The sequence below is a fragment of the Mya arenaria genome, chromosome 14 (genome assembly GCF_026914265.1).
Source record: "Mya arenaria isolate MELC-2E11 chromosome 14, ASM2691426v1".
Classification (NCBI taxonomy): Eukaryota; Metazoa; Mollusca; class Bivalvia; order Myida; family Myidae; genus Mya; species Mya arenaria.
Window position 1 is genome coordinate 5,206,733 of NC_069135.1, and position 14,948 is coordinate 5,221,680.

Below are 14,948 nucleotides of genomic sequence, written 5' to 3' on the forward strand. Positions count from 1 at the left end.
CGCAACATTTTGACCGCTGATCGTTTAGTCATGTTCATAGATGGAACAAAACATACACTTATGGCTAATTTATATATTGTTCTTCGTGTGTGAAACAGATCTGTTCCTCATAGATGGCAATTTTTCAATAATCATGGTTTAGGCAGCACACACAATTCAGTAAATTGTTTTAAGTAAAAGAATATTCCAAGCAATGTCGACTAAAGAATGAAGCAGGGGTGGATTCAGAATTTCGCAATACAAGGGGCGCGCTACTGAAACGCAACTAAGAAAGCATGTCCCCTTCCCAGAGGATACGAACAGAACTTTACATGGTTTAATGGATTCATTGGGACTTGAGGTCGTTCCTAAAACATATTTGAGCAATTTGAGTCTGAAATACTGCATTCAAGTGCATTATTTCATTTTGTTTCGCGGATATTGAGATTACAAAGTAAACTTGAACAATCTAAGAGGGGTGCTTGCCGGGTGCGCCCCCGTCTAATTCACTAGCGGGGAGAAAATGCACGTGATTTGATAACAATGCACATTCTGAATGTCACGAACTGTAATTCTACAGTATTAATAAAAATGCAGCAATTTCCGTCTCCGTTGATCCGATTTCAAGATAATTAAACCAGGATTTTTTTCAAGGCACGTTTAATCAATGACAGGAATGTGAAAATAATTAATGAAAGGACGAAAATACTGATCGAAGACTTTCTTTTTTTTACAAATATATAATGTATATTGAAATGATAAACAATTGAAACACTTGTGATGGTAGTTTCAGGTAACTCTTCTCTGATTCAGCTAATGAATTATTTGTCCAGTTCAATACAGTATCCAAGGCAAAAACAAATACAACAAACAAGGTGTGATCATTATAAAATGCAACTTCGTTTACAATTCAGTAAATCAATGTTTATGTTCGGAAAAAGAGTACTTATAATATGGTCTCGAGGCCCATTTTTAAGGTATAGAAAAGTGTAGTGCGAAAAATAATTATATTTTATTTTTCTTTATGGACACATGTATGATTTTACGAATCAAACGATATATTTTTGGTAAACGAGCATTAAGGATAACTTATCATAGACTTTCAAATTTGACACTGGTTTTCGCTTAACCCGCAATTCAGGCCAGTAAACTATTGACGTGGTTTCATTGATTTTTCAGAATAGGTGGAAGAAAGGTTACACTTTTAGTAGGTACACGTACGATCAAACATCGAGTACATGATCCCACAGAGTGAATGGGCGAAAATGAAACTGCAACTCTTCTATTATACACGTAGAAATATAACCGCCTGAGTCCGTCCGATCCTGGCTTCACTTCTTAGTTTTTAATGTACCCAAGACATATTTCACTTAGGTTGACATAAGTACACCACAACAAGACACCACGTGTCTATTCAATGTTAACATGCTGGGGTTGGGTGGCTGTTGTGTTGTGTCGGCTCGGTGAATCCGCAAAGGTTTATAAGTTCAAGGTTTAGCCTACACTTCATAAGAGAGCATTTTCCCTTGTCCGTTTTTATAGGTAACTCTTTAGACGCTTTGAAGATTTCATGATGGTAAGATAGCTCTTTAGCTACAACATTTCAATGTCAATGTCGCATTAGGAGGTCAAATTAAATATCATCGAATGTGTTGTTATCTCCATAGCATCCATTCGTTTAACAGTGTATCCAAAACTTTAAAAACCAAATGACAAATGGTCTGCTTTGTAACGACATGATTAGATGACGTTACTTAATATATGCATCATCAAGGTCAAGGTCGCATTGATGGGGTTAAATGTAAAAGAACAATTGTGTGCGAACTTTGTTTGCTTGAAGGAAGTAATCGGCACAAACCGTCATCTGATTGAAAATTGAAACCTCTAGATAGATGTTTCGGAATTTTCAGTCTTCAGTTCAGTTTGGGGTTTCGGCTAGGGTTCCATATTCCCTATAGAAAACGTGTCAACGCAGTTTAGGAATTCGAATATTTTCTATATAAATTTTCTGTAATCCAATCGCTTAAATGTAACCATTTCGAGGAGCACAAGTCGGTTCCACTCCCCTCCCTTTTTATTATAGACCCATCGGTGCAATTATTAAGCAACGTCCTCTCTTTTTGACTCCCTGACCTCATTCTGCTTTATGCACATGGATGAAGCAGCCATCATGAATATTATTAAATAGAACTGTACCAAGGAAGTCCCTAAACTTACATCAGGATTCCATTTATTGTAATCATTGGTAGAAAGTCGGACCAAATGTGTGTTTACTTAAGACATCTGCACACTTAAAGGAATTTACTCCCACGTATGTAATATCCCATCTTTGCGTAATAAGGTTAATGTGTCCTTTAAAAATGTAGGTAAAGAAATCAGACCAAAATCTAATTTTGAGAATACGCTTTAAATAACTTAGTAGTCGTAACATAGTTAAGAAAATTAAGGACTCCGACCCATAAGCTAGTCAGTTTTCGTATAACTCTGTTAACAACAATGTTAAGAGGCCTGGTGACCACATAATGTTGGTAGCATTTGAAAGTAAATGACTTGCTTATAAGGAAAATGTAAAATAATTGACATAATGTTGCATAATACATATAGTTATTGGGATTTGTACATTTGCCCTTTCAATGATTTCAGCTGAAATCGAACAAGAAATGCCCTATTTCGCAATTTTTCTAGGCAAAAAGTTATATTATTTTAGGCAATTGTTATTATATCGTTCTGACAAAAACCCTTCCAGATGATACCAAGAAAACACAGTCACCAGACATAATGTTTTACTCTTTGTGGGTCAGATACCTTAATTCACAACACGCGTGACGTCTTGGGCAGCTCTTTCGGACGAATGGTATCAGGAATATGCCAAACTAGCTATCCAATTATTGTTATACGGGCATACAAACAACTGGAAATATCGCCGAGGTTTTGTCACAACGGAATTACTTGTCAGGAGCAAGCCAATTATTCTAATTATGTTGACAATTCGGTTAACAGGGAACGTACTAGGAAAGGCGGCCAAAAGCCAATCATTATCACAGTAAAATCATTCACATTTGTCTTCTGAGGAATACTAAACAGGGCCGCTGCTTCCCTCATAAATCAGCTTCCATGAAACCTTTTACGTTCATTGTAAGTCATGAATTTGTAAATTAATGAAGAATTTGACATTGTGTATTATTTCAGAGCATTGGTGTTGAAGTTCCCGGCATAGTGAAACAGTAATAAGTCTGCTTCGTTGAATATTTATAGTTAAATATATAACAGCTTGGTTTATCAGTCGTTACATTGAATACGAATCATGTTTATTTGTAATAAAAGGCAGCCGGCCGAAAATACAGACAGATGTGTTACAGTAGTATAAATACAGAATAATGAGATGTTTTTCCATGATACTAAAATGCCCATACCATAATGAAAAATACGACATTAAAATGTTATATTAAGGTAACTGGGCCATTTGTTCAATACTTTGTTAAAGTTAACAACGTCATTAACGTCATCCTTGTTAACTTTCAAACAATATCATCGGCATTACGCACGTCATTTACATGTGACATTCATGTTTTTGGGACGCAATTCCTTGCATCTAGATGGAACTTTCTTTTTACTAAGACTCGTCGGTGCGCCTATATTACCACTGTTAAATGAAGAGGAAAAGCTTGTTTTCCTCAAACGATCATTTAAGTTAATTTACGACTGTGTTAAAATTTCCCTTAAGGGGATGCAATGCGTAGGGCACGCATGACATATTGCTGACGCTTACAGAAATATATATATACATGTGTAAATGTATGTACCTAACCGACACGCAAAATCTTTACACATATTATCTTAACTATGATGTATTGTGCACCACCATGTTGTTTTATTTAAACATTATGTAACTCTTTCATTTATAATATGTATACTGTAATAGTTTGAACATAGCTTGTATATCTTCAGTAATGGAGGAAATAAAGAAGATAGAAGAGTTGAGACAACTGTTTCAGCTGTACTTGTTTTGTTGAAGTTAATGAGCATATCATCAAATAGTTCACCATAAAAAGTGTACAACCATGTCGCTAATCATGTTGTTAACTTTAACAACGTTATGAACAATCGAGCCATTGTTAACGTCATCGTTGTTAAGTTTAAAATCTTTACTGCTCTGGAAGTTAAATGGAATCACTTTTTTATCTGCTGTATTTCTAACAATATTTGAGGCAATGATTTCAGCTGTACTTGTTTATATTTAAATGTAGTTGCACGTCATGAAACATCTGACACTTGAAAGTTAACAACAATGTAGTTTATAATACTGTTAACTTTAAAAAAGTTCTGAACAATCGGCCCAATGTATCGTATTGTTAAAGCGCATCATAAACTAGCTTTAGTTTGTACAGCGTACTTAGTCTTAACATCGTCACAACACTTATAACTGAATCTTATTCGGACATTGACCGTCCAATGTGTATGTACTCATGAGCATGTTAGATGAAAAGAAAGTTATATAATTAACCACCTTTTTTCAGTGACCAATTAAACAGCAATCATAATCTTTTATCATCCGTTGATGTAATCTCATCATCAACATCATCATCGTCGGGTGATAATGATCTCCACCACCACTACACTCATTATTTTTATCTCATCACCACCACAACCAACACCATCATCATCTTCCATCATCACCACCACCATCATCATCTCATCATCACTACCACCACCACCACCACCACAATCATCATCTTTATTGATATTAAACCCATTTAGTGCCGTTAGTGATTCATCCATGCTACATTTATTCCTCATTCCTATTGAACTATTAACACATAAGGCTTTCATTATCATCATCAACATCATCTTGCACATGTTTCTGTTACAAACCGTTGATTACAAAACACCCTTATAAAGAAACAAAGAGACAAAATATTGCAGTGTCATTTAATAGTTTAAATTTTTACACTTTTTTGTTAAAATATCTTTGTCAATCATTCATTCAACACATCATGGAAAAATATTCAAAAGATACAAATGTACTCACAAATATTTGGCATGTAAAACCAAGACATTTCACAGAAGTATATAAATGCTATATACAGTTTCATTTCAAAGTTCATCTCAGGCTATATATTAATATGTATAGTAAAACACTTTCATGAATACAATCAGTAAGAATTCATAGCTCCCTAAATAAGAATACAATCCTCAACAGAAACTTAAGTATAACAGAAACAAAATATACATAAACTAAGAAGTACTGTAACAACATAACAACAGAAGTGATAGATTCATTGACATCTTCATCCAATACCTTAATAAAATCATGAAAATAATTCAGTAACAAGATCAAACTAACAAATGGTTCCTAAATACTTCATCATTAAAAATAGTGGAAAATTGTAAAATAAGACCAGCGTGCCGTGCCCTTAGCAAGTTTCTTCTCTGTCTTATGTTAAAACATTTTAAAACAAATGTTGCAAAAAATTGCATTGATGGATCAATAGATAAATATCTAAATACTGACTTGAAGAAAGGAGAAAGTATGTAATCGATTATCAACATTATATAAATTATATTTCTTGAGAGATGAGCCCTACCATTGCTGGGAATTGTTCACAACTGGTAATTAGTTACACACCTTTAGACAGGTTTATTGGAAACCAGGACACCACAGCATTGGCAAGCATTGGAATAGTAAATATCATGAAAGATTGATTTATCTCTGACATAGACTATTTCATCTACAGTCCCATCAATTATGGATAAAAAGAGAAACTTGGGAGTAGAAAACTGTTCAACTGTGTCAACAAAAAATAACCATAGAGAGAGTTTTTCTGAAGAAAATGGCAGGATTTTTTTTATTACGAAATACTAAATAAATGCCAATAAAATATTTAAAATCACTAAAATAGATAATGGTTAAAATTAATATAAATATAGAAAACATAATAAGAATCTGACATTTCAACAGTAGGCATTGTATGTATACATCTGTGTCATTATTAATGTATCTACCATCTACATGTGGAAATAAGTTATATCTTTTTTGTTTGCCCTAAGATGAACTTACAATATAAAAGTACAAAATCATTATTTTTTTGTTAAATAAGAATGTATGAATACACCAAGCACATGTCACATGTGTGAGACATACAAATGTTTACAACTGTTTTGATTTCTCAATGCAAGTTCCTTTATACAATTTATTGATAATAATGAATTAAAATGATATGGTTGCAATGAAGTAAGTTTTTGATCCTAGTTTAAAGTATCAATGTGTCAATACCTACATCATTAATATAAATAATTTGACCATACAGGGATTAAATTAACATACCCGGTAGGTCGTTAAGTAAGCTTTGAACCATAAATATTGTCACTATAGAACTTTTTCCGTAATTGAGAAATAATGATTATGCTAATAAATCTGCACATGTATCAGTGTAGTCCTAAAAGGATATTTCATATAAAACATTATACATTTAATCAATACGTTGTCAGACATTTCCATAGATTGAAGGACTTCAACCACAGTCAACTTCTCATATTAAATTACCCTACAGAGCTTTTACAATGAACCTTACAAAAGAATCAATGAGAATGTGAGTTTAAAACAAGACTGTAAATCAATAGTCAATGGATTAATTTCTCACACTGTTGAAGACAAGAATATGAAAAAGATCTGTTAACAATTTCTCATGTTTATAAGATAAAGAAGAAAATTATAAGATAAAACCCTGCTAGAAAATACTTCGAAAATTAGAAGTCTACAACTCAAGCACAGGTGAACATTAAAGCTAACACTAAGGCATGAAATATTGAATGCAAAAGATAACTATTTCAAGTTGCATGTGTGTTTAAGAGAAAGACCCCATGGAAAGCTATTAAAAGATTTCATGACTTGAAAAACTACAGCTAACCAACAAATTGATCAATATATTTATCTTTTATAAAATCTTATAATCAGAGTCAATTTGGTCTACACTGTAAAGAAGTCAATATTCCGAAGACAATATAAAATCTTGAAATTGCTTAGGTTTGAAATTATCAATACTAGTCATTCAATGTATCTTTTTTAAATCTGACACAAAATTAAATCTCATAAAGCTAATGTCAAATGATTTGACCTAAACCGTACAATATAAACTATTCAAAGATTATACTATACTGAAATCAGAATATAATGAGAAAAATGACAAAGTGATTATCAACAATACACCATTGCAAACTGTTTCAACATTACCATATATCTGCTATTTGATTTGAAAATTAAAAACATTAATGTTAAGGTCAACATCATGTTGGAGAAAACAATATACTAGTAACTGATATGAGAGAATAAAAAACATCTTTACTATTAGAGATAATACATCAGTGACTAAGGAATATTTTACAGCCCATTTCATTAGTTGCTAAATCAAAGCATTTGGTCTTGACAACAGTGAGCTGTGGCCATGGCATATATTAGCACTGCACACAGGGAGGCACAACCTCATTATTGGAAAATTCATTGATGTTTCCAGCAGAGAAAAAGGAAGAAGTGGTGTAGTCCTGTCGATCAAGCTACTAAATGTGAATTCCATGAAAAATACAGTACTTCTTATTGAAATCTAGAAAACATTCATGTGAAATGAGGGCAGTTTTTCGTAGATATGTAACAAAAATCTTTCATGGGCCTTCCGTGTTTCAATCTTTTACCAAAGATGAAATTATTCATATTTTATGAAAGTTAAATGCATAAAAGGAATAATAAAAGAATCATTTCTTTATACAATATTCTGTTTAAGATCTTATTGACTTTAAAGACACTGTGTTGTGTGTACATACAAAATGTGCAATGAAGTCTTTTTATAAGTATAAATGTTTAAAATGTTCAAATATGTACAATAATATTCATCAAATAGTAAAGTTACAAAACACATTATCATAATTTAAAAAAAAAATATCACAGATTAGGTATAAGTTTTAAAGACTTATATGTTCTATGTTGCTCTGTATAAATAATCTTGTGGTTTTATGGAATTAGAACATATATCTGCATGATATACATTGTACACCCAAGATAATTCATACATTTTTCAATTGAAACTTAGGAAGTTCACCCAAGAATGAAGTTAATGTCATGTAAAATAAATACTGATAAAGTCCTCTCACTCTTAAACAATTAACAACATCAGCATTGTTACACACAGGTACACAACCACTAAGCACAATTATATTGAACAATATGTTCCACTGAACAGCACATTGTGTGAACAAGTACAAAATCACAACAATTGATGAATGCTCAAAACTAACTTTATTAATTGGTAAAGTATCACAAATTAATTCCAGGTTATAAATCCACATTTTGCGCTGATGTTTTCAAACTCACACATAAAACTTTGATACATCACAAAATTAGTGATTTGTTGTTAATCTGAGTAAGGCATTATGTGGACGGGTAAAAGATAATTGATTGCATTTCAAAACATTTGTTCTGTCAAAAAGTATTCTACATTGTAGAACCAATCTGTGGTAATTTTGTTCTAGCGTTCAACATTTGGTCATTGTCCTGAATGTATGCTTGGCGGGCCTTTCCGCTAGATGAGCTTCCAATTTTAGACACTATGGTGCTAGTGTTCGCTGTACCAATCTTTTTCCTGTTGGCAGAGTCCTGTCGGTTTTCATTTGCTGGTGGGGGTTTAGGTAAACGTCGTCTCAACCATGCATGTCTAAGGGCCTGACCAGGATTCATACGTGATGTTGGGTCCCACTCAAGGCATCGGCGCATGAAATCAAGGAACAGAGGATCATCTGTTCCCTTCAACGCTGTAACAAGATCTTTGCTTCCTGGAGGGCCTCTAGTTTTGCCGCGTCGTGACCGTCCACCCTGAAGAACAGTGCTGCCATCTGGCAATGTTGTGACTGTGCAGTATCGTGGATGCCCTTTAGAACTAATAAAGTTACGTGCCCGCTTTGATTGGTCCAGCAACTTCTGTGGAGGTGTGCCCTGCAATTCTATGATAGTTGCGAGTTGGTCCCCTTCATCTTCTCCAGGAAACAGTGGATACCCAGTTAGCAATTCTGCTAAAATGCAGCCAAGACTCCACATATCAATTGGCATTCCATACTTTGCTCCTAAAATGACTTCTGGAGCTCTGTAAAACCTTGACTGGATATACGTGTAAATACGCTGATGCTCGTAGCAACTGGAACCAAAGTCTATGACCTTTATACCACTCCTTCCTTGTTGTTTCAGGAGGATGTTTTCTGGTTTGAGATCACAATGTATGATTCTATTTTTGTAAAGAGCATCTAAACATTGCAAGATGGAGTGTGCAAATTTCCTAACTAGTTGTAAGCTAAATCCTTGAAATTTGTTTTTCTTAATCAGTTCATACAAATTCATACTGAGCAATTCAAATGTTATACAAATATGATTGCGGAAACTAAAATGCTCTAACATGTGAACAATGTTCATTGCATTGTCCTTGTCTTGCTTCTTCAAATGTTCTAAAATTCGAATTTCTTCCTGAGCTTGTCTGTGGAATCTCTTCTCATTACGAACCATTTTCAACGCTATATGGGACTGTACCTTGTGATCGTAGGCTTTCACAACTTGACCAAAGCTTCCTTTTCCTATCACTTTCAAAACTTCGTAACGATAAGCTATGTGGTCATGTGGTACATGTATGTATGAGCCATTCTCGTCATCATAACCATTGTTATTTGCTCCACCTACCACACCTTGTCTCTTTTTAGCATTTTGTCCAACGAAAAAGATAGCTGGATAATTGAAAATTTCATGATGCTCAAAAGATGTCAATTTATGCATGTACTGCTTCATTGCCGTTTCTGGGCTCATAGAATTGTTCCTCCTTGCTGCTGAGCCAGACTTTGACCCAACACTTCCAGCACTGGAGCTGGGCCTGACAACCGACATATTCGTTGTTTCTTCCGGAACGACGCCATGTTGGTTGTGCTCTCTTTTTTCATGATGCTTATGGTCTTCATAAAGTTGAGTTACTTTTGGTCCTGCTGCAGCCACATGCGCGCTATGAGATGCCCCACCTACCGTTTGGCTTGAAATCGGAGGCAAATGATGGGATCCATCGATTGTATGAGTGTACATGTCGCCTGTAGTCAAAAGAGATCGAGTCCTTTGTACAGGCACTGGCAATGGTTTTACGCGAGTTGACATGTTCCGATAAACACGGCAATTCACAGCCTTAAATTATCCGATATGTTTAGCGCCGATGGAACATGTTGATGATAAATCCTTGTGCACAATTAACAGAAAATAAGTCAATGTTTAACACCACTTATGCTACATTCTGTTTGCTTATGTTGGTCTACGCTGTTGCTATTTTTCGAAAGACTAATGGAGGTATCGTTGCCAAGCGAGACTCTGGTTGGTCAAAACGTCATGTCCCGTTACGTCATGGAAACATGTGGTCACGTGACAAAAACATTGTGTACAGGTTAAGTACTACTAATAAAACTTTTGGTTACGAAGCACCATTTTCTGAAATTCTCACCGGAGATAACTCCCGAATATAACGAACATCACTAAATGCGCGGTAAGTTACCTGTAAGTACTTGATCAATTTGCTTAATGATTTGAAAAAAAAAAACACTGCTCTTATAAAATAATAATAATACAGATATGAAAAACAAATTGAATTGTGTATATTATACAACGATACAAGTATCAAATCATATACTGTTTGTGAAAGTAATATTCGCCGAAATTATTGTTCCTACAGAAAGGCAATAATAAGTTAAATTAGTTGTTTTTCATGCAAAGAAACGAAAGCCTCGTTTGATTCTTTAAGTAAAAGTTCACTATTGTTTAATATAGAAAACAGTTGAACTCGAGAAAAAATTGAAAAGGCTAAGAGTTGTGCTCGAGTAAATGGAACACTCTTATAACTTTCCATATTGTATTGGGTCAGACAAGGAGAAAGTTTATCTCCCTAAGTTTTTTTTTTTTTCAACATCATCACAATTTTCATGATGTTGTCCAGTGCTATTGATAATGGAACGGTTATACAAAACACCAACATGATGATGACCAGATATTAATAGAAATGTTTTGTACTTCTGTATGCTGACGATATAGTTATGATCTCAGAAAATAATGAAGATTTACAAAATGCCTCTACAATCAAGATTCTTATATTTATCGAAGGTACATTGCCTAGACATGAATTTACTCTTTGCAATATAAACAAAATAATAAATGAGTCAGAATGTTAGTATTTAGGTGTGATTTATTCTATAAGTGGTTCCTTTTGCAACGTTATAAAGAGCATATTGTGAAACAAGCAACGAAAGGTATGATTAGTTTATTGAAAACAAAACAAAAACAGATGTTTATATTTTGACTAACACATTTTATACATGTATTTTATTTCTGTTGTATTGATACGAAGTATGGAACTGTGGAAATAATTATATACACTGAGCCACATTTTTAATTAGTCATACGAGTTGATAGACAATAACTCAAAAACTATTTGATAGTGGACCAGTTTTTTATCAGGATGCAAAGATCGACTCGTCTGACACAATTACATAACATTTTATTTAAATCATTTTAAAAGTGAATTATCTGTGCCAATTCATTTAATACCACTGTCAGTTTAGAAATTCACAAAATATTTATTGAAAATTTTGTAAAGCCCCCATTTGCAGCAATCGCTGTCCGACAGCGCGATCTCATGGAGCGAATGTATGTTTGGATAGTACCCTGGAGAATCACAATCAGTGCATGCACCGCCACCAGCTCGAGTTGTCGGAGATGACCTGATTGTGGCTCTTGTCTAATGGAGCATTTGAGCGCGTCCCAAACATGCTCTATGGGGTTCAAGTCCGGACTCCTTGCTGGCCATTGCATTACCCGGAGGTTGTTGTTTGTTGCTGACCAATGGCATTTTGGTGTGCATGGAAATGTCTGCAAAAACATTACGGAGCCACCACCGAATCGTCCCTAATCGTGTGAACTACACACTTCGCGTGGTTCCGTTCCCCTCGGCGACGGTAGACCCGCACCCGGCCATCAGCTTGTTGCAACTTTACTCTCGTCTCATCAACAAAAAGACATTGGAACAAATCTTTTTGCGTGAATCGTAGGTGACGTCGCGTCCACACCCACCGATCATGCCGATGCCTTTGGTGTAATACGATACCTTTTCTTGATCGTCTAAATCTGATACCGAACTCGCGGAGGCGATTACGATCAGTCAGCGGTGTAACATTTATACCATGTGAACCCAAGGCTTGCCTCACTGTTGACGTGGCAGGTTGAAAACGAAGTCTCAAATGACTCAAAATAGTGTACCCATCCTAGCGTGCGGTATCACTAGATTAAGGATTCCGCCGGCGGTCCGTCAAACTTCCGGTTTGCTGGAAAGTTCGGGCTGCCTGAAAAGGTCAAACTTTGAGGATGTCATAAAATGAACACCACATTATGTTTCAATATAAGTTTCGTAAAGAAATGACGTCCTAAAAATCTGATAAGGTTCCTGTCTGAGAGATTGACCAGCTGCAACCATTCCAACCGCTCTACCACGCTCTTCTATGGTCATTCTTGCCATTTTGTTGTTTTTAGTTCATAAAATGTGCACTGACCGAGTGTAGATCATCGTGTAGGAAAACCACGGATTAGCACGAGAAATTTTCCAGCGAAAGGTGCACACGGCTGATGCGTTACACTCGAGTGCATTTAGTCAAATTTAAATGATTTGTTAGTGCATACGATAGGTAAGTATAATTCATACATTTAATACCGGATTTTTAAAAAAGTTGAAATATTTAAATTAACATGTTTTTACGCTGACTAATTAAAAAAGTTCAGTGAACAGTGTACGTCTATAATGTATTTACTGAAATTGTCATTGAATTACGTACACACGACTTTCCTAAAATATTTCAAAATTAAACTTGTTACAATTGTAAGTTTCGTCAAGTGTAGAACTGGTGCCTGTACGGAGTGCCTCTCCATTTTGACATAGTACAGCAGCCTAGAAGCATCTAGTTGCCTGATAATCTCGCCAAAGAATTGCAGCTTTATATGTACCGTTGACGTCTACAACGAATAACATCATGATACTAGTTTCTTCTTTGCCCCATCTATCTCATTATATAACTTCAGTATGACACTAATTGTCCTATCAATATTTAAATCGAATAAGAACTACACCTCTGCATTTAATTGCAACAGACATTTCTTGGCGTGCCCAATTCTACAGAAACTGCACACTGGTTGATCACTCAGTTTCTACGTATAACTGCATCTTAACATATTTGTGACTATTTATGATAACCCTATAATATATAACTGCCGTTTTGTAATAAATTGTTTCCACCGTCTGCTCTTGGTATAAAACGGCAGTTTGACGCTATTTGTCCTCTTCATCGCTGAAAAACCTGCCACATGTTGTTCCCTTCATCTCTACGTAGACGTGCAACCATTTTTGCTCCTTCCATATATGCAAACAAATGCAGCAGCATCCTATATGCCCTAATCATCTTTATATATATATATATATATATATATATATATATATATATATATATATATATATATATATATATATATATATATATATATATATATATATATATATATATATATATATATATATATATGTGCAGCTTCACATTATTGTCCATTCAAACGAATAAATTATTGTTGAGGCCATGATTGCTGAAAAGCTTGGACAACACCAACTTTTAATAATTTTTCCCCTCTAACTGGTATTGAAACGGAAACAAAATGCCAGCATTGCACCACCAAGTTTTAATATCACGGAAGTCATATCCGCCACCCTAAATTAGATTTACTGTTGAAGATTCGACATTGTCCTCAGTGAATTCGTGTGTCACTAAACGTTCATAGGCGGTATAATCCCATCAATTATCGGTGTAGCTATTTTGACGAGTGTATTGTTTGGTGTGGTGTTTGTAAGTGTGTATGTGGTTTGTATATGTTTGTGTCTAGTTCATAATCGTCGTTTGGGCCCTTGCCTTGTGCCCCTAAACAGGCATGTTTTTGATTTTTCTACTACTCGGCTTGTCCCTGCAGTTTTTATTGTACTATTGAAATGTTTTGTTAACATGCACAGCTAATTGCTTGGAAAATCAGTCAATTTCGACTGGCAGTTGCTGAAGTTCACCATGTATAACATGTATAAAAATGTATGGGAAGAGATTTTTTTCTTGGTTTTGATATAGACAAAAACTATATATATTGAAAGGAGGTAAAGATGTTGATTACAAATTACAAAAAAATGCTTTACTGTTTTAATAGATATAATTATATACGTTATATAGTGTATTTTGTGGCAAACGACATTAAAAGCTAAACTGGTGTTTAAAACATATACAATAATACATGCGAATATCGTTTTTGAAAAGGTTGAACAGCACTAATATTTTTTTTTGACGTATCTGTCATTGAAAGGGGAAATAGGTCAAAGTTCTTCAACCGATTGCGAAAATCAAGATTTCCGTATTTGTCACCATTAGACAAAATGAATACATGCCATTTTGGTGTTGGTAGTTTCACATTAGGATGTTTGTTCAACATCCTGCAAAAAACTTGCTTTAAAATGGTTGATCTAGGTAAATTAACCCTACATAGCATGTAGGAAAACGTTCGGGAAGGAATGAAATGACTTCATCGCTTTTAAAAATACAAAAGTGCATGAAAAAAGAAGATTCCAAACAAACACAAACATGTGATGTTGGAAACAAAATAATTGTATGCGGCCATGCATTTGAAACGGTTGAACAGTGGGGACATGTTTACATGAAGTAGTACTCCATCACACTGCTGCAAAATTACGGTCGACATATTTGCAACCATTACACATGGAATTTGTTGTTGATGATTCAACATTAGGATATTCCTAACCGTTATTTTGCTTTGAAAATATGTCGATTCGGGTTTGCAGTATGCCAAATTCAACCCTACGTATCACGAAAGAACATTA

General features: G+C 34.7%; 1 protein-coding gene across 1 annotated transcript; it reads right to left on the reverse strand.

Annotated features, from left to right (window-relative positions):
- Window positions 1–4,894: 4,894 nt before the first annotated feature.
- LOC128217894 (dual specificity tyrosine-phosphorylation-regulated kinase 2-like) lies at window positions 4,895–10,366 on the reverse strand. Its single transcript, XM_052925330.1, has one exon. It carries the CDS (start codon window positions 10,148–10,150, stop codon window positions 8,462–8,464), a length of 1,689 nt encoding a protein of 562 aa, XP_052781290.1. The 5' UTR covers window positions 10,151–10,366; the 3' UTR covers window positions 4,895–8,461.
- Between the last annotated feature and the right edge of the window lie 4,582 nt (window positions 10,367–14,948).